This window comes from Lissotriton helveticus, chromosome 4_1, assembly GCF_964261635.1.
Source record: "Lissotriton helveticus chromosome 4_1, aLisHel1.1, whole genome shotgun sequence".
NCBI lineage: Eukaryota > Metazoa > Chordata > Amphibia > Caudata > Salamandridae > Lissotriton > Lissotriton helveticus.
In genome coordinates this window covers 24,268,065-24,289,552 of record NC_136063.1, presented here as the reverse complement: position 1 = coordinate 24,289,552, position 21,488 = coordinate 24,268,065, and the positions used below count along the sequence as shown (strand labels likewise).

The 21,488-nt window shown below is 42.8% G+C and overlaps 1 protein-coding gene across 1 annotated transcript in view; it reads left to right on the top strand.

Annotated features, from left to right (window-relative positions):
• The first annotated feature begins 9,094 nt into the window (after positions 1 to 9,094).
• The window catches only part of LOC144826919 (secreted Ly-6/uPAR-related protein 1-like), a 200,170-nt gene continuing 187,776 nt past the window's right edge, over positions 9,095 to 21,488 (top strand). Inside the window, exon 1 of the mRNA XM_078685377.1 lies at positions 9,095 to 9,250. Within this exon, the coding sequence (XP_078541503.1) occupies positions 9,199 to 9,250 (52 nt within the window). The 5' untranslated portion in view covers positions 9,095 to 9,198. The remainder of the gene's footprint in view (positions 9,251 to 21,488) is intronic.

Here is a 21,488-nt window from a genome sequence, read left to right as displayed (position 1 = left end):
CCCTCTCTGAGCCGTTTTCAGCCCGAGGACTCTATCCCCTGGAGCCGAGGGGGCAAGTGACCCCCTCTCTGAGCCTTTTTCAGCCTGAGGACTCTATCCCCTGGAGCCGAGGGGGCAAGTGACCCCCTCTCTGAGCCGTTTTCAGCCCGAGGACTCTATCCCCTGGAGCCGAGGGGGCAAGTGACCCCCTCTCTGAGCCTTTTTCAGCCTGAGGACTCTATCCCCTGGAGCCGAGGGGGCAAGTGACCCCCTCTCTGAGCCTTTTTCAGCCCGAGGACTCTATCCCCTGGAGCCGAGGGGGCAAGTGACCCCCTCTCTGAGCCGTTTTCAGCCCGAGGACTCTATCCCCTGGAGCCGAGGGGGCAAGTGACCCCCTCTCTGAGCCGTTTTCAGCCCGAGGACTCTATCCCCTGGAGCCGAGGGGGCAAGTGACCCCCTCTCTGAGCCTTTTTCAGCCCGAGGACTCTATCCCCTGGAGCCGAGGGGGCAAGTGACCCCCTCTCTGAGCCGTTTTCAGCCCAAGGACTCTATCCCCTGGAGCCGAGGGGGCAAGTGACCCCCTCTCTGAGCCTTTTCAGCCCGATGACTCTATCCCCTGGAGCCGAGGGGGCAAGTGACCCCCTCTCTGAGCCTTTTTCAGCCTGAGGACTCTATCCCCTGGAGCCGAGGGGGCAAGTGACCCCCTCTCTGAGCCTTTTTCAGCCCGAGGACTCTATCCCCTGGAGCCGAGGGGGCAAGTGACCCCCTCTCTGAGCCTTTTTCAGCCTGAGGCCTCTATCCCCTGGAGCCCAAACATTCATTAAAGAGGAGGGGCGGCACATAACCCCCTCCCTGAGCTGTTTCAGCCTCTGGGACCCCATCACTGGGGCCTTATTTAATATCATGGAGAGGAAGCACATGGCCCTCCCCTGAGCTATATTATGCCCCAGGGATCCCACCCACAGGGCTCAAAATATTTGTCCCAGAGCCCTAAAAAGGCCCCACCCCCCTACGCTGTCACTTACGTTTATAGTGAGGTGGGCAATTGGCCCCTCTTCCTGAGCCCCTAATGGCCCCGGGGACCCTATCTCTCAGGGTCGGCTCACTAGCTGCATCCTAGGGGATCCCACCCCAGGACGCACTGCCGGTGGCAAGAGACATATGTTTGCTCCTGTGTCTGGATAAACATTTTTTTATTTCCTGCCAAACGGTAGCAAATCAGCAGATGGGAGATTCAAAAATGTTCTCCGCCGGCTGGGAGCAGACTTTTGTTCTCTTTCCCTGCCCGCACTGATGTGGGCAGGGAATTAGAAAACCATATTGCTCCCACCCTCCACTCATGTTGAAGCAATGCCGGCTCCACCAGCATGCATGCTGGGGCTACAGGCCCTGTGGCCCCCAACGAGGGCATGGTGGAAGCCCAGGGTGAGCACAAGGGCACCAACCTTTTTTAAAATAGAAGCCCTGGGAGATGGGGTTCCTCCACCCTTTAAAGAAAATATAGACTTGAGGGTTGGGGTGCACAGGGCCAAAAAAGACTTTGGGAGGTGGGAGATGTCGCCCATCTTCTTTTAAAAAAATTAAATTGACGCCCCTGATGGAAGGGGCCTGAACAGCTTTTTGTAGGGGGAATACCGACCCCATCCCCTTCATAAAAAACACAAGGCCCCTGGGGATGGGTTCCCGGGGGACTAATAAGGCTGGGGGGCATGGCCCCTCCCTTTCTAAGTAAGGCACGGCCCCGGGGTTGGGGTCCCCAGGTAAGCCTGTGGGGAGCTTGTGGAGTTTCACTGTGCAGAATTCCGTGGAGGTACAGGAAAACTCCGCTAGATTCTGCGGAGTTCCGAAAGCTGCGGAGCAACCTAAACTTGGGGAGGTCACAGCCCGTTCTTTTAATTGAACACTAATAATTACAGTAAGGCAGACTCATAATAATCTAGAAATGGCCACTTGAAGGCAGTGTTGCTCCACATTCTTACTTTAAACTAATTCCTTTACAGGACGAGACAAAATACCTATTTTGCTTCAATGGATTCGCATTTCAGACATATCCAAAGACAAACACTCAGTGCACAAAAGGTGTAAATGTTTACAAATATGAAGCAAACTGCTTCTAGGAAACCTTTTCCAACACAAAGCCAATGTCTGAGGAGTTGTTGAAAAACAGTACTCGTCGGTGACGTGTTTATTCTACCAGCGCCTCCCACATCCTTGTTTTCTGAACACAACTGACCACAAAATATTGGAAAATAAATCTCATTGAGTTTTAAAAAACAGACCTCAGCGACCCCTGGTGCATGACTCCCAGGCCACGACTCCGTCTCAGCGTAGCTTTGTGGCTTCAAATTGAAAGGATTCTCTTTCCGAGGAGTAAATACCTGGAGAAGGACCACTATTACAGATATCAGGTGCTGCCACGGCCAGCCAGGCTACCTGCCGAAAGATGACCAGAAGCAGTCACGCATGGTCACTCCCGTTTGAATCAGTGACAGTCCTTTTCAGACACGAAGGGGCAGATTTACAATCACTGGTGGATCCCTGCATATCACCAGGGATGCGCCAGTTATTTTGCGTGACGGTTGAAACCCCTTACGCCACCATGGATGCGCTGCTTTTACAATGGCGCAAGGATAGAGAAATGCGTGACACATCTGACGGCTTAAAATGTGAAGTAGTACTGGAGTTGTGTTGCAAGCACAACGCAACTCCAGCACTGCTCACGGGCGGCCTATACTTGCTGTGCTGCATCACTCTTTACGCCTTCTATAAGCAAGCGAAGGTTTTGAGGCAGCAGGGATGTAAAAGTGACTCGTGAAATCTGGTAGATTTCACTGCGTCACTTTTACGGGGCTTCCTTGCGACGGAACACCCACCCTGCATACATTATACCTGACACAGGTATTATGTAGCGCAGGGCTTTACAACGTGACGCATGTCACTGAATGCGTCACGTTGTAAATATGTTGCATAGTGGCACATTGTTTACGCCACGGCTGCGTCAGGAAAGTGACACAGCGGCGACGTAAAAGCGTTGCAAGGGACTTGTAAATCTGCCCCATAATGGGTCCAGGAGAGGGGCTGGTAGGGTCATAGAAGCGCCACATGGTCAGAAAGCAGCGAGAGTGGGTGCTGCTGCACCAGCAAACTTCGCTCAGCGGCGGCCAGGGGAGTTTTGCTGAACTTCGCACTCTGAGCAGAGTTCAAAGTTATAAAAACTCTGCAAACTCCGCAGGCGTAGCGGAATGCTTCGCCCAGGGTTATATCCAGGACCTAATTAGGCTGAGAGAGGGAAGCTGCATGCCCTCCTCCCTATAATAATTTATTGGACCCGGGGAATGAGGTCTATGGGGCCTAATAACCGCTTCACCGCAGAGCAAATTCTGCCGCGGTGCGGCGGAATTTGACATGTGCGCAGATCGGACAGCCCCGGCCATCCGACGCCCACGCCCAACGTGATGTCGGATGTTGTCCAATGCATATAAGAGGAGAAAGCTAGTTGAGGGGAGAAGCACACCCCTCCCCTTTTTGATTTAATTTGGCCCTGGGAGATAGGGTGCTTTGGAACCAAAAAAGTCTTGTGAGGGGGGCCACAGGCCCCCTCTCCATTTTAATTGACTTTGACCTAACAGAATGGGGTCCCTGAGGTCTGATAAAGCTTGGGTATTTGGGCCATTCAACCCCTCTCACCTATAAAACACATATTTGCCCTAGTGTATGGGATCCTCTGGGCCTATGAACAATTGGGAGGGGGGCACATGGCCCCTTCTCCACTTTAATGGAACTGGCCTGGGAGATGAGGTTGCCTGGGTCAATGAAGAGTCGGATAGGAGCTGCATGTCCTCCTCCCCTTAACATATATGTTTTACCATAGAGGATTGGGTCTGATGCAGTTCTACTCCAGAAATTTCCACAAAACCATCACCTTATCCTGAAGAACTTAGTCATACATTTATTCATCAGTGGGGCCCATAGCACTGCGAGTCATTTATACACACATTCACCTTACTTCAAGGATTCGGTGAAAATCAGAAGGAGAGCTGCTGGATCATAGCGGAGTGTCTAAATTAAATGCTAAAATATATTCATTATGTACATCTGCAGTTTAACTCTTTTACCATGGTTTTATTCTTTAAGGAAAAATATTCAGACACACCACCATTATTTGTCAATGCATCTGCTAGTAAAAATTAATTGGGCGTCGGATGGGCGGGGGCTGTCCGATCTGCACACTTCAAATTCTTCTGCACCGCGGTAGAACAAGACCAGCTAAATTCTCCATGTATTCAATCTTTATTTTAGAGTGTAAAATCCCCTTGCATGACCTTTATTTATTCATTTAATTTTATGATTCATTTAATCATGAATAGCCTAAGAAAGAAAATAAGTAAATTCAAACATTTATATTTATTAGCTTAATAGTTCAGAAAATAGGCAAAACTTCATATTACCACAGTCCCAGGACACAGACATCAGTATAGGACAGAATAGTTCCCAAAAACCATCTCTCTATTCTCTCTAGTTGTTTATCTCACAAAGGACTCCGCACCCATTCAAAGTTAGAGTTCAGAAAATGTTAAAGTCCTTACGCCATAGGAAAGATTCAGCAGTCTGGCAGCATGTCGGGTGCATAGATGAAATCGGAAAGCAAGCTTTTTTCTTACTTCCAAACGTCCTCTTTTATACCCTTTTTCCCTAACTAATCTATCTAAAAAATGAAACTTTTGGGGTCTCTAACTGTTCTGATTGGAAACGTCGAGGGGTGGATGAGCATAACCTCATCACCTTATTGTTCGTGTTTCCGTACAGTCATCAAATATGAAAGTCACCATTGTCTCGTAGCAGTCTATTCCGCTTTTGTCCTTTAAATCGATATTACAAGGCTCACAATGCGGATATTCATGTTTGTTGGCATCAAGTCGAGCCATTCTGCACAGGCACAGGCAGCTCACGCTCTTCTCGAGCTCAGTCGCGCATGCGTACAACACCACAATCTCGGTGCCACAGAAACCTCCATCTTATTCTAGGCCGCATGGGCCAGAATGGGAACTATTATAGAAACAAACACAGTTAAACGTTAATTTTCAAAATATAGCCCTTCTGTTTACCTCCCCCCATACTGAGGTAACCCTCCTAGTTATTACCTAGCAGATTCTGCAACATATAAGCATGATTTACTCACTATTCTCCATCTTTTATGCCACAAATAAACAGACAAAAAGCATATTCATGCCGTTTTTGGTTAGATTATAGCAAATGCTTTAAATATAAACATAAGGACTTCACTTAATTGGTAGATTATGGTTTGCAACAAAAGCAAGTTAGTGTCCCACGTGTATTTTTGTGTGTGCATTCTATTCTATGTTGGTTAATTTCAAAACCAAACAATTCATTCATGTTACTGTTATGAGGAAGTAACTTTACGAGGGGTACACAAAATGTTGCTTTCCAACCTCGCTCCATCAGGTCCCCTGACCCGAAGGGCAACCCTACATTGCATCCACAAAAGGCTGTGTCTATTGTGGGGTTAGAACCACGCTAGTGGCCACAAGACCTGGTAGCATGCCAATCACAATGGCCAAACCCCCACTGCACATACCGAAGGAAGTGAATGAGGGGGTTGGCTGCCTGTGGCAAATCCCATGCTGTGCAATGAAAGGCTCTGCACAGCATGAGGTTGGCTTCCTGCGGGGTGGTTGGCTGTCTTTGGATGGGTTGGCCACAGGGACTGGCCATTACCAAGCCCTTTTGCCAACCCCCTGCTATGCCAAAAGGTTGTGCAGTGTGAGGTTGGCTGCCTGTGGGGGGATTGCCATGTCCAACAACAACACAATCAATCAATAATCAGTTCTATAGCACAACTTGTCACCCCCAGGGGGTCTCCAGAAGCTGGGGTTCTGTGAGCCTTGGTCAAACAGCCATGTCTTGAGCTTCTTCCTGAAGTCTTCCAGCGAGGGGGCGGTTTTCAGGTGGAGGTGGAGCAGCGAGGTAGGAGCAGGAACAGCATCTGCAGCGGCTCCAACAGATGTGGAGGATGCATACAAAGGGGAGGGAGGCAGGGGGGAGCTCTCTGGTCAGTGGAGTGCCAGGCGGTGGTTGATGGGGGGTGGTCCAGAGTTGTTATGGAAGGCTTTGCAGGCGGGGGAAAGGCCTGTGTCATGGTGCACATGCATGATCCGTGTTTGCCTATGACAACAAAAAAATCAGCATTTAAAGGATAGAGACATCAGTGACGATGGCCAATTGTGACGGTGATGCGCATCTATTACCAGGTAGAGCCCTTTTTCGTCCAAACACTAGTTTTCTTAAAAACAGCTGAATTGATTAAAACAAAATCCCAAAAAGAAGCATGCTTTATTGAGTAACATTCTAACTTTCTGTGAAATATGATGTAATTCCATTCAGCTGTTTTTTCCCTTCCCCGAACTTGCTGAGGCAAATATCATGGCAAAACAATGTTTTCTGAACCCCTTCCTTTTTTTGCAAAGTTTTATGGAAATTCATCAAACAGCATCAAAGTTGAAACAAAAATGCTATACGTTTGTAAACTTTAGCGGCTGAAGACGGGTTGCGGCAGGGGGTGAGGTGCAGGCTCGCACTGCAGGCCATGCACGGCGGTGGAGTACAGAATAATAAGGCTTGCACCACCATGCCCAATGCACAACCCTCCATAGAAGGAAAACACACCTTTCACCTATTCCAGAATTGAGCAGACTGGGACACACTATTTGAACAAGGGTTACAATCATACTGTGACTTGAATAGTCTGTGAGTCACCTAGAGATTGTACACTACAGCAATGTAAAATGTATGGGAAGTCTCATGAACTTATGTTTATAAATATCTGTACCTTATAAATCTCCAGTTTATATAATATTTGTTGAGAGCACTACATGAGAGCTCCTTAATGTTAGGATGAGACTGAAATCCACAGGTGCATAATTTATTGCAGGGAGAAGCTTTTGTTTTCACAACAGGGCTTTGAGTGAAGCCACAACTGTTTGAAACGTGTCGACAACTCACTCCAGTTGCGCTCCGTCCCTGCTGGGTTTAAATGAAGCCCGGCTTGTACTTACGCCGAAACTGGTAGCGAAGGGGTTTATCTTTTACCACAGTGGATCAGCCTTGTTTCTGTTACTACACTGTTGCTATGTCATACATGTCCAACTGTATATAAAGACAATATATGCCATATATGTTTAGGGGCCCTTTATTACCTTCTATTATTTTAAATGACCAATCGAGTTATAAAGCGGTTTGAAGAGCAGTAGCTTGGGTGATGCCATCAATGTTGACATCACTGCTGTCATTTCACGTCATGAGTGATGCAATATGTGAGGTCATAGGCAGTGCATGGTGATGCAAGCGTTATTGTTCCGTCAGTAAAGTAAAACTGGTACATTTCAGTGCTCCCTGGGTTATTCAAACATTAAGGAGCAGATTTACAAGCCCCATGCGCCACATTTGCGCCACTGTTACGTCACTTATGTGAAGCAGCAGCGATGTAAACCATGCACCAGGTTGCGCCTTATTTACAACGTGACACATCTACAGAGATGCATCATGTTTTAAGCCCTGCGCCACATGAAACCTGCGTTAGGTGGGTGTTACGTCGCAGGAACGCCTCGTAAAAGTGACGCAGTGAAATCTACAAGATTTCACTGAGTCACTTTTACGTCCATCCTGTGTCAAAACCCTGCACCAGGCCAAGCAGGCATAAGGAGTGACGCAGCATGTTAGGCATAGGGCGCCCCTGAGTATTGCTGGAGCTGATTCACGCTTGCGACACGACTCCAGCAATGCGCCGCCCTTACGCCACAGGATGCGACACACATTGCTCTATCCTTGCGCCACGGTGCGCTGCATTGTAAATGCGACTCATTCGTGGTGGCACAGGGAGGGAATTGGGTGTCGCATCTTTTCTGGCGCATCCCGTCTGATTTGCAGAGATGCGCCAGAACTCGTGAATCTGCCCCTAATTGTATAATATTTCTACACCTGGCTATAAGGTCACTTTAACCTTCTTTTTAATTCTGTGAATTTCTAGAGATGTTTTGACGTTAACTAACATTTTATTACATTAGCTAACTAGCAAGTCATTTTCACCTCTGTGTTTGGAGTGAGTGTAATTATCTAATGGAGAAATCTCGAGTCCACAAGAAGTGGGTGAGATTGGCAAGAACCAGTGAGTGGAAGCAAAGAAAACTCAGGAGAATCCTCTGAAGCCAAGTTGAACCCTTGTGCCCGGTGCCCATGTGCCCAGTACCTGCTGGGAAAGGTCTGATGGGCGAGAGGCAGGAGCCTGGCACAGGACATGACGTGCAGGAAGCACTGTGGAGCAACTTGGCACCGGAGTCCCCATGGCTGAGGCGCATGCGCACCGGGGCAGGGTCTGGAGGAGGCCAGGCGTGGCCCCTCTACTCACACATCCCCACCCCCTCCCTCCACCCCTGGGGGCGGCTCACACTGCTCAGGTGGTGACACCACCCACAGTGCATTAATGTTCGTGATGCTGTGAGCCCCCGACATCACACAGGTGCATCACTACAAGGACCCTGCCAGGTCCAGGCTCCTGGGGCCCCTCTCCCACAGTCCTTTGCGCTCTCTGACCTCGAGCCCGGGGACATGTGCACCGAGGGATGCTCCTAAGACTCGAGCCGGTAACCATAGCAACCGAGGGACTAGAAAAGAGAAGTTTTAATTAATGACAGGCCCGGATCTGTCCGTCTTTGTCAAAGAAAAGTGAAAGTAAAACTGGAACGGCGTTCCTTTGTCATGTTCCTATTGTTGATTGTGTTCCTTCACCTGCTCCGCGTGCCGGGCTGTGTTTTTATTTGGTGGTAGTGACAGTGACGAAGAAATGCTGCTTTTGTAATTAGTATCTTTGCAGCATTTTAGGAGGCGACCTCGCCGAGGGGCAGAATTGAATGGAACAAGCGAACAAAGGAACGGGTGTGTGTTGTGAAAAAGTGTTGCCAAGAGCTGCATTTACACAACACTGTGATGATATATAAAGGCAGCAGAGACCCTATGAGACACAGACAGCACATAGAAAACTGACGCACTGACACACAGAGCTCTGACCCATCTGACACCCAGATCCAATGCAAACATCACATACAGGCATCACACACAGAGCTCACACAGAACCATCAAGCACAGGTAGCACCCACAGACACCACCAGCATCCCTTCTTCCAAACCTGCGCCATCCCTTTGAAGGATGAAGGCTGTCTTCGGCCCTCTTTTGGCTGCTGCCCTCCTTGTGGGCACAGGTAAGACTCACAATAAATGATACACCACGCAATTAAACCTGTGTGGGAGGAGCTGTGCATATCTGGACAGTTTCAAATCTACCTGTGTGAGACTGTACATGCCTGGTCACATCTGAATGTACCTGTGTAGGGGAGCTGTGTACACCTTGTCATTACTAAATCTACCTGCGTGAGACTGTGCATGTCTGGTTACATCTGAATGTACCTGTGTAGAGGGCGCTGTGTACACCTTGTCATTACTAAATCTACCTGCGTGAGACTGTGCATGTCTGGTTACATCTGAATGTACCTGTGTAGAGGGAGCTGTGTACACCTCGTCATTTCCAAATCTACCTGCATGAGACTGTGCATGTCTGATTATATTTGAATATACCTGTGTAGGGGCGCTGTGTACACCTAGTCATTTCCAAATCTACCTGTGTGAGACTGTGCATGTCTGGTTACATCTGAATATACCTGTGTAGGGGCGCTGTGTACACCTGGTCATTTCCATATCTACCTGTGTGAGACTGTGAATGTCTGGTTACATCTGAATGTACCTGTGTAGGGGCGCTGTGTACACCTAGTCATTTCCATATCTACCTGCGTGAGACTGTGCATGTCTTGTTACAACTGAATATACCTGTGTAGGGGCGCTGTGTACACCTCGTCATTTCCATATCTACCTGCGTGAGACTGTGCATGTCTTGTTACAACTGAATGTACTTGTGTAGGGGGCGCTGTGTACACCTAGTCATTTCCATATCTACCTGCGTGAGACTGTGCATGTCTTGTTACAACTGAATATACCTGTGTAGGGGCGCTGTGTACACCTCGTCATTTCCATATCTACCTGCGTGAGACTGTGCATGTCTTGTTACAACTGAATGTACTTGTGTAGGGGGCGCTGTGTACACCTAGTCATTTCCATATCTACCTGCGTGAGACTGTGCATGTCTTGTTACAACTGAATGTACTTGTATAGGGGGCGCTGTGTACACCCGGTCATTTCTAAATCTGCTTGCATGAGACTGTGCATGTCTGGTTACATCTGAATGAACCTGTGTAGGGGGAGCTGTGTACATCTAGTCACCTGTAGATCTACCTGTGTGAGGCTGCGCATGTCTGGTTACATCTGAATGTACCTGTAAAGAGGGTGATTTTCTGAGACACAAATCTTTGGTGCCACCAGATTTTATGCAATACCCAAAATTCACGAGAATCTTACTCACCCCCAGGCCGATCAATTGTGTCCGACATAGGCTCGATATTGGAACCTCCATCAATACATGTCTGTAGGATACTAAAGACATCCTGAGACTTTTACAGGACAAAAAATTTGACCCCACAAAGGAACTCATGATGAGTTTGGATGTGGAGAGCCTTTATACCAGTCTAACACACCATGAAACAGTACGCATCATAGAGTATGTTCTCTTTGAAATTGACTGGGAATATCAAACTCCTCATAACATCGTAATGGACTGCTGTAAATGGGCGCTCACAGAAAAACTTCTCAAGTACAAAGATACCATTTATCTCCAGAAGCACAGCACCAGCATGGGTAGTACTTTCGCCCCAGTGTGGCTGGCCTGTATGTCTATCACTTGGAAAAACATAAGATCCTCCTTCCTGGTAACCCATTCCTGCCACATATTCAATATTTGTTATAACCGTTACATTGATGAAGTCCTTGTCATCTGGTATGGGAATGAAGAAACAGCGGACAAATTCATGACCTGGTTGATATTCCAGGATTATTTCCTGAAGTTTACCACCACCATTTCCGATAAGGAATTGGTTTTCCTGGATCTCAACATCTACCCACAGGAAAGGAGCCTAAGAACTACAACACACATAACAGCAACAGCAAAGAACTGTCTCCTCCTCTATGATAGTTTTCACCCAAGACATCTGTGGGACAATCTCCCATTTGGCCAGTTCCTGGGTTTGAGGAGAAACTGTTCAGATCTGAAGGATTTCAGACAACAAGCAGAAGACTTATGCCAAAAATTGGAGAAAAGAAAATACCCCACCAAAGTGGTATACAAAGCCTTAAAATATGCCAAGAACAACCACTGGGACGCTTTGTTGGAGACAAGACCACGAAAACCAAAGAAGGAGCAACCAATTTGCATTACAACATTAAACACAGGCTTGATTCAGGTTACAAAGGTCAACAAACATTGGCGAGTCCTGAACTGTGGGAATCTAAATTTCCCAAAACCAATGTTTTCTCACAGAAGGGGCAGAAGCCTACAAGATATGGTGATTCACAAAAGACCATGCAAACTAAAGGAGGATGCTACATCACAAACCTTCCTCCTGCCTCTTAGAGGGCATCACCCCTGCTGAAATTGCAGTTTGTGCCACCTAACCAAAAAGAGTAACAACATTACCTTCAACAACAATTCTGTATGGAAACAAAGTCAATTTTCCAACTGTAACACAAAGAAAGTGGTCTATATGATCGCGTGCCGATGCAGTCTCCACTATTTCGGGATGACCACACGCCCAGTAAAGACACAAATATACAAACACAGGAGCAACGTCAGGTGTAGAAAGGCAACCACTAAGATGTCTTCACACTATATGGAGGAAAATCACACGACACAGGACCTACAATGGACAGTGATGGAACAAGTTAAAAAAGAGACTCTTGGCAAAAATGCTGGGTGTTTCGCCTTGGTACGCACACAAGGGGACTGAATAATGATGTACCCTGGTGTCAACACATCTAGACCACCTCAACCCATGTACTGAGAAGGCATACCTAGACCTTTATTTAAACTGGTCGGCTTCCATGTACAATACTTCCCTGTTCATAGCGTAACATTAAATGCCAATGCATTAAAGACATGTAAACCTGATATGCTGTTTGAAAAGCAATCCAAGGTTACATAAACAAGCCTTGTCTCGAACCAGAATCGACATGTAATACCAGGAAGTAATGTCACATTTCTTGAGAGTTAGCTCCCTGTTTTCTCAAAACCTGCATGGACCAATAATACCAGGAAGTGATGCCACCGTTATCGCCTGTATTTGAGGTTTTAGCTCCCTGCTTTCACCAAAGCACCATTTTATCAAGACAGGTGTTTTAAATACTCCTTTTTAGATATCTCTATGACAGATGAAATAGTTCAAGCACACATTATTAATCTTGCACACATTTTTGTAGTCCATACAATCATCTGCAATAATCACCAAGCCAGGCCTTGAACCTGCTTCAACCAGGGAACAAACCAGGAAGTGAAACCACCTTAGGCGTCCATCTTTGAAGGTCAGCACTCTAGCTCTTACTCGCAACTGCTTGACAATCGTTAAGACGGGTGTTTGAAATGCTCCCTTTTAGATATCTCTATCAAGGAGGAAATAGTTTAAGTACATGAATTTTGCAGAAATGTTTTGTAGATAATACAATCATCTGCAATTATTACCAGGCCGGAATTTGAACCGGCATTGAACAGTGAACAAACCAGGAAGCGATGCCACCTAAGATGGAAATTTTTTGAAGGTCAGCGCTCCAGCACTTACTCGCACATGCTTGACAATCAGGAAGTCACCGGGTACGTAACCTCATGACTGCAATCGGATAGTGTTTGTCGGAACCATGCGCTGGCAGGAAAGGGGTAAGAGAGCAGCTTTGATGACGTGAGTACAGCACAGCCGAACCCCGGGGCACTGGAGCATTCCCTAAGAGGATGAAAAGCCTCTTTTGTTTTTGCTCTGCAACCCGATGTCTTTTTTCTTTCATAGTGTTTGACTACAAGTGGCTCTCCTCTCTCCTGAAAGGCTCATGGGGCCCTAATTAGGCTACAAACATGTACGGTCCTATTTATTTATTATTTTTTCACTATCTTGATTTCAGTGGCAGACCAAACCGAGTCACCCTCAGTAACACTGGGAGAAATATGGAACTAAGAGATATCCTATGAATATGAACACAAATAGAGTGTGTGTTTTCTGTTATATGTATTGTTTGTCAAAGTTTGTCTTTACATGTAGAAAAGGGCAGCACAACACTCACAGATTATGGAAATGAGCTGTTGTGCAGAAATGAAAAAATGTACCCAATGAGTTTATGATTCAAGAATAACCTATGTCATGTTTTACTTTATCTTTTCAGATTTTATTTACAAGTTATACTGATTGGGTATTGTATCAATGCTCATTGCACCTTGAAACTAACCAGGGGGACCGATTAGGTTAACCAGGAGTGGTTAGAGGGATCATTTACTTTGGTCCTGAGGAAAAGCCTTGGGGAAGGCTTGAAACAGGTAGACCAAAATGAAATCCACTCATCGTAGTGCATATTTCTCCTCCCCCCATTTTAACGATACCAGCTACAGGAATTATTAAAGTGTAGGTTTCAAAATAGCCAGTTTCCTTTAGACTCACTCTTTCTTCTGACCCTTCTACGCTAACAATAACACACAGTATTACTTCACAAAAGTGCTCCCACATCTCCGTCGGTCGTAGCACACCCCGTCTTGCAGCAAAGCGGAAAGAATCTTATGATGAAGCATGCCACCAATGGGACCTTTTGGTGGGTGAATGTAAATTTAAGAAAATGTATCATTTTTCTTAGTAATACTTGTAGCAATCAGTGGAAGGATAGTTTTGTCCTGAGAGAAGGTTTCCCATGAATGAAGGGTGGACTTCCTTTGTTTTTTCAAAATATAATAGAAAAACAATGTATTGAAAACATTTGAAGAATAATACAATAGAACAGGAACAGTTTCTCAATTTTATGTAGAAAAAAAGATAAGAAGGGGAGGGAAAAAGAAAATAGAGAGTGAAAAAAATTAAAGTACTTCTCATGTAAGGAAATTAGCATAATTATAAACAATAGTGGGATTACAAAAATCATTGAGTACATATTATCAGGGAAACAAAAAAGCAAAATATATATTACTATTAGTATCGAACCTCTAAGAAGAAACATAATAGAGTCAAGGTGGTTTAGCTACTTCATCAGTTGAGGGTTGATGTGTAAAAGACTTTAACACTGAGGACTTTAGAAAAATGGTTACTGGAGACTAGGGATAATTTCATTTAGTAGTAAGAGATATTGGGACAGTACTCGCTCTATCTAGTCTATGATTATAACAAACACCTTGCTTGAAAGAAGATATGCTAAGCATTCTTCCAATTTTCGGTAATCTGTTGAAAGGCAACATCAATTAATAAGTCTAAAATTTGTATATTAAAAGTACAATAATGGCAATCATCAGAAAGACTACCTTAAAAAGTTTGTAAAGGAGAATGGTATATGTGTATGAAAAATAAAGTTAATTTGTTTCCACATTTGTAACCAAAATTGATAGATGGTGAGTCATACTAATAAAATATGTTTAATATGTTTAATGGCACTATCAAATTTATGTAAAGATGCAGGATTGATTAGAAGGCGGTTATAAATAAAAAAACAGTGTTTGAGTTGTTTTGGCAGCTTGTGATGTCTTGCGAATTTTAAGCCTAAATTTGTTCCACAAAGGAATAGGAAAGGAGGTGTAAAGATCTGCTTTCCTTTGCAATTCTAGGGTTGATTTTTGTCAATCAACCGAGGGAGAAGTAAATTGAGTATATATATGAGAAGCAGTAGGGGCAGTTAGCAGAAATGTATGATGTAGAAATAGAAGAGATCAGTGAAAGAAATTTGTTTTGATATAAAAGAGGGTAGTGAAAGATGGATTGAGCCTGAAAAAAAGAAATAGGTGAATGATTATGTATCAATTGATTAGTCCACAATAGACCTTTATCTCTCCACACTTTCCAAAAGATAGCTTTATTATGAATTTTAATGACTGTATTATACCAGATCACAGATTGAAAGAATTGATCTAGAGGTTAAAGAGAAGAAATATCAAATGGACGTAATATTCTGCAAGCATTTTTGAGACTATGAAGAGACATGGAAGAAGTGCGTTGAGTATAGGACAAAAATTCTGACACGTGAAAATTTGAATAAAAGATCATTCTAATTCTGACGAAAAAAGAGATGGAATTGTTGGTGGGACATCTTGAAAATGTATTGACTGTTTTAAAAAGAAAGCATTTTGATGAGACTGAAAATGAGGAACATCAACTCCCCCTTGCTGCTTTTGCCTTTGTAATTTGGACAAAGATATAGAATGCTTTTTATTATTCCATAAGAATGCGGTGAGAATAGAATATGTTTTAAAGTACAGTTGGGAAAGATAATTAGAATTGTCGAAAGATAGAAAAGAATGATCGGAACTAACATTGTCTTAATAGAATCTAACCTACCCTACCAGGAGAGAAATAGCAGATTCCATTATGAAGTTTAGTAAAATAAAGTAGACAATAAAGTGGTAGTGTTGAGAGATATAGTGTATTTTATAGAATGAATGAAACAAAGGCTCAAGTATTACATTTTTGTTGAGCTCCAAATGAATCCTGAAGGGAGGAAATCATGTTTCATAATCCATTTGCTAAGTGGAAGGATTTCAAATTTGCCAGAATTTAGTTTATAACCTGAAAGTGAGGCAAAAGTGGAAACCACATTTAAAAAGGGTTCTAAAGAAGAACCAGGAGCGGCCATATATAAAAGAATATCATCAGCGTAGACTGAAAATCTAATTTGTTTATCTGCATATTTTAATCCTTGTATGACACTATTTGTTGAATTTTAGATAGAAAAGGTTCAAGCACCAGAACGAAAAGAATAGGCGATAGGGAACCGCCTTGTTGTACACCTCGGTGTAAAAGAAAACGAGAGGAGTTTAAGCTATTGACAAATCTAGATGCTGAAGGGGAAGCATATAAAAAACAGACTAGGTTAATGGACTTTTCCCCAAAACCAAACCATGAAAGTGTAGTGAGTAAAAATGTCCTGTGTATCCGATTGAAAGCTTTCTCAGCATCCAAGGAAATGGCTGCTAAAGAATGTCGATAAGCTTTAAATTTAGTCAGAAAGCCTGGTATTATCAGAGAGTTGTCTACCTTTAATAATGCCATCTTGTTCATGACCAATTAAATTGTAGAGGAGAGAATAAAGATGTCACGTCAGAATCTTGGCAAAAATCATATAATCAGAATTAACTAAGGAAATAGGTCAATAATTTCTGCATTACTTATGATCTTTATTATCTTTAAATATAAGGCATATTAAGGCTTCTTGAAATGTCCTGGTAGAAGAATTGGAGGAAGCAAAGAAAGTAAACATTTTATGTAATTTAAGGATTAATTGTTTACAGAAATGGAGGTAGAATTCAATAGGAAAACCATCAGGCCCGGGGGCTTTACTTTTTTCATAGAGTTAATGGCAGAATGAATATCATAAATTGTGATATCAGAATCAAGGGATGCACAATCAGTGTTAAATTCAAATTCCTTATGGATAGAAGAAAGATATGAATTAATATCAGATTGTAGAGGATCTAACTCTGGCGTACATTGATGTTAGGATAACTTTGTCTCTAAAAATAGTCATGGAATCATCTTTTTAAATATTTTCAACTTTATCTCGATCTTTTTTAATTTTAAGGTCATTTGCTAAGAGTTTACCTGCTTAATTTTTACCACCATAGTATCAGGAACTAGATGTAGGATGATAAGCGTTAGCCTCTTCTGTGGAGAGTTCATTGAAATAAAATTTAGCCTCAATTAAATTATCTAAACAAGTCCCATAGTTGGAAACAAAGTAGGATTTTTCTTAGGATTTAATATGTTTCATTACATCTAGTCCTTTTTTTAAATAGATTGTCTCTTTGGTGGAAACATAAGTAATGATACAATCTCTAGAAGCGGCTTTGGATGCATCCCAAATATTTGGAAATGATAAGTCAGGAGATTCCATCAGAGCAAAACATTCTGTTATAAAAGTATCTAATAAAAGAGAAATATTGAAGCGACAATGTCTAACTTTGAGGAGAAGGAGGTCTAGATCTAGAATTGCCAGTGCATGATCAGAAATTAATGGTGCCTAAGTTGTGTTGAGATAAGGGTTTACAAAAAAAAGGTGATAAATCCTATACTGAGAGAAATGTACAGGGGTAAAAAAATATACTCTTGTAAACAGGGGCTGCAAATTCTCCAGAAATCAATAAGGGATCTTTGTTTGATGGCTGTTTGTGAGTGTAGGAAGGGACAAAAGAAGACTCGGAGGAGTGATCTAAAAAAGGATCCATTACCAGATTGTAATCCCAGCCAAAAAAGTTGTCATCAGAAATAGACATCAGTTTGGGTGTAATTGATGGTCAAAACCTTTATCAGGATGTGTGGGTGGGTTAATATTAAAAACAGATATTGATATTTTATATTGATATTGATATTTTATTTACTTTATTTACTTGTAAACTTACGAGAAGCCATTGACCTTCTTAATCTGATTCTTGTGATAATAAACTAACAACCAAAGAGTATTACACAGAATTGCAACTCCATTACGTTTTCCATTATCTGTCTAACAGGTTTTTTGGTCTCCAATTCTGTAACATGAGTTTCCTGTAACAAAGGAAAATCAGCATTTATTTGGATAAATGCGTAAGAACTCTTTGTCGTTTAATAGGTGAGCCTAACCCTGTTACATTCCAAGTCATAATGCATAAAGTCATGAATAAACATTTTCAGTGAAATTAGTATACTCCATAAGTAAAGAATAACAATGACTTAAATTATTCAATCGAGTACAAAAGCAAACCATGCATTTCTTAGCAGAGAGAGAAATATAAAAGAAAATAACACATTGAAATAGAAGAAGCAAGATGAAGAATACGAAATATAGAAGAGAAAAAAACATAGGAGACAGTATGAAAATAGAAGGAAAGAGAAGAAAATGCAGATAGAAAAAAGAAAACATGAAAAGTATAAAGGAAATAAGGATGTTGACAGAAACAAAATAAGACAAAAGACATACCAGATAATAGGACACCTGCAACCACAACAGGGAAGATGACAACAACAAGGTTCTAGAGTCAACCGGAGGGGAGACATTAAGACAAAAGATATGGGTATAAAAATAGGATGATTTGTTGGACAAAGAGGGTTCCTAAGAAGTGGAGAAATATACATACATTATTATCTTATACAAAGATATACCTTTCAAAGACTAGTAAACATGAAGTTAAATAGTAGGTTAACCTAGACATAAAAAATACAGCAACAACAATGTGAAACTTAGAAAAGAAAGTTATATGAAGCCTTCAAGTGAAAGGGTTTTTAGAAGTGTCCATGGGTTCCATTTTACAGTTGTCAATAAACTTCTGCAGAAATTAGGGATCTTTGTACATTGTCGTTTTGTTATTGTAAGTTACTTTAAAGAAGCACAGAGGGAAAAGACCAAATCTTGCTCCAAGGGAAAGTAACACAGGTCGTATGTCTTTACATTTCTTCCATTTGTCTGTGTTTATTTAGCCAGATCTTGCACAAAATATAATGGATTTCCTGACCAAGTAACACATCCTTTAGTTTTTTCTGCTTTGATAACTGTGGGAAGATCCTGATATTCCAGAAAAATATTATGACACCCCAAGGTTTTTGTGATGAGGAGGCATGTTCAGATCGATGAACAAGTACATGAGCACATTGTATGTTTAGCTAAGTGGATTCAGGCATGTCCAAAGGTTTCGAGAGAAATTTTAGGAAAAAGGAAATAGGTTGAAAAACCTTTGTTTATTCTGCAAGGCCATAAATGTGAAGGCTGTTGTGTCTATTCCTATTTTTAGAATCTTCTGTGACTTTCTTAGGATATGAGACTTCCGCTTTGAGATGTGTAACATTGTGACCTGTATCCTGAATAGAAAGCCTCTGATGTTCTATGTTTGCAACTATATTTTCCCTTGCAGCCCATTAGACGTCCAGTCACAGAAGCTTTGTATTCGTTTTCTCCATATAGGGTTTCAAGGCACAGTTCTCATCTAGAGGGAGCTCCATAGAGAAGAGGAAATAGGTTTATTAGGTGATGGAGGATCTTTTTTGGGCCCTTTGTTTGCTGTTAGCGGAGCTGTGGCTGGTATTTTAGTGGGTTGCTTGGAAGAAATCGTAGAGGGACAGAAGGAGGACGAATGAGACTTATGAGATACCATATTCTTAATCTCTCCCCCTAAGAATCCCACTGAGACAAAGGAGTGGATCAGAATTATCCCTGCATTGAATTGCACGCCAACTGTAGTGGACTCCTCCATATCACTAGGAATCACTCTGGATAAGAACCTTAATATGCAAAATCAAATCAACTCATTGGCTAAAAATGCCCGCGTCCACCTCAGCTTTCTCAGAAAATTGAAACCATTTCTCGAGAATTCAGACTAGGTCTGGGTGGTAAATTCCGATCCGCTCACGGTATTTGCGGAATTTGGGTAATTTTGCATTTGCCAGAGAAAGCGAAATTGCCCAAAATTCTGCGTTCCGCAACTTTCCGAAGTTTTTTGCTTGTTTGTATTCTCAAATGCATGTTCGCAAGATATTTCACCCCGAGCACGCAAACAGAGATTGTGAACAGTAAAAAAGCATTGCAGACAAGCAATTTTATGTGTTCGCGGAATTTCTGCGTGTTTGCTGAGCATTTTTATTGTTTCGCTGAGATTTGCTTAACTTAAATTCCGTCCACCCCTAATTCAGACCTCAAAACTGCAGCCAGTCCCAATTTATTTCAAGGCTTGAATATGGCTGAATATGGATGTACCACCCTCTCTGGGCTTCCTAAAATCTCAACCGCCCCTCTAAAAGCTTGTCTCAATACCGCAGCAAGACTCATAACAGGTTCTAGGAAATTTGACCACATATCGCCACACCTGAAAGCACTCAACTGGCTACTCTACGAAGCGCGAACCCTCCTAAAAATGGTTTGCATCACACACAAGGCGCTACACCACAATACCTCCCAGTACCTAGCCCAAAATTGTACCCTATTTGGAGGAAACAGATATTCAAGGAGCGCAAATAATCTACTTCTGAAACACTCACGTTTCAAAAAGACTAAAACTTCTGACATAGCATTCTCCGGGGCAGCGCTAAAGAATATGGAACTCGCTTCCACCATACATCAGAAATATCTCTTCTACGCCTCTCTTCAAAAAGGAAGCAAAATATTTCCTGATGAGCAAATTCCTACTTAAATCTGCACAACCATGACACCAGATCTACAACCCTTTATCTACCTCTACTCTAGGCTTACCTGACCGCGAAGTGAAGACCTACATAAACTTGAACTGCCTTTTACTGCTCAGAAGATTTCTTCTCAATGCTGCCATGATAAGTGAAGACCTACACGAACTTGAATGGTCTTTTACTGCTCAGAACAAGTCTTCTCAATGCTGCTACTCTTTGTTACTTTCAGATTATGTTTCCCTGTATGCAATGTTCACCTTTGAATGTGTTCACCGTACACCTTATGTAAAGCGCTCAAATACCCTAGCTTGGGCCTGGTTCGCGCTCTATAAAACTATAAACATAAATACATAAATAAAATAAATACTAAGATGTTCTATATTGGATTCCAGTAAAAAAAAAGAGTTGTTAGTATCCACTGTATATGGAGAGTGAGAGTGTGTAATTTTAAATTCCTAATTTTCCACATACATAAATATAAATGATAAAATAAAGGGAAGTGGTTTAGGGAATTATCTTTGAATGAACTGGAATTAAAATGTGGTTAAAACAGTCTCACTGGCAGTCTATTGCAGTGCTTCAGAAAATAGAAATGCTACCTTGAATAGATACACTGTTTAAAATGAATCTTCCCAGTCCACTGAACAGCAGAGAGATTAATGAGGGCTGCAGGCTGAAAAGGTTATGCCATTAGTCCAGCCAGAAAGCATTCCTCGCAGTAAAGATAATAAAGTGCCCCTTAAGCTGTCACCTGTAAATGTAGTTATGTTATGAAAGAATTCTGTTTCATTTCGAAATTAAAAGTAGCAGTCTGGTGACGAAATTGTAGTTATGTGATAGAAAATACCTCACAGCTGCAACAGAGCTCCATTAGCATTTTGCCATTTTCAATGGTTGCTAAGCCACCCCCCCCCCCCTCCAACTAGTGCTTTCTGGTGGGGTAGAAAACAATACTAAATCAAATAGCCACCTTGATCCTCTTCCCTTGCGGTATTCTTATATAGGTCGGCCACTTGTTACCTTGCAGCTAACTATCAGCAGCCACAGAGGCATCACCCCTCTTTGCTCGCTCATGTCCTTCTCAGCCCAGAGGGGGTGACATTTATTCAATCTCAACCCTTAACCGGTTTGAACCATTAGAAGGTGTAGACTAGCTTCATAAAAACAACCTGCAGTCAAGGTCCCC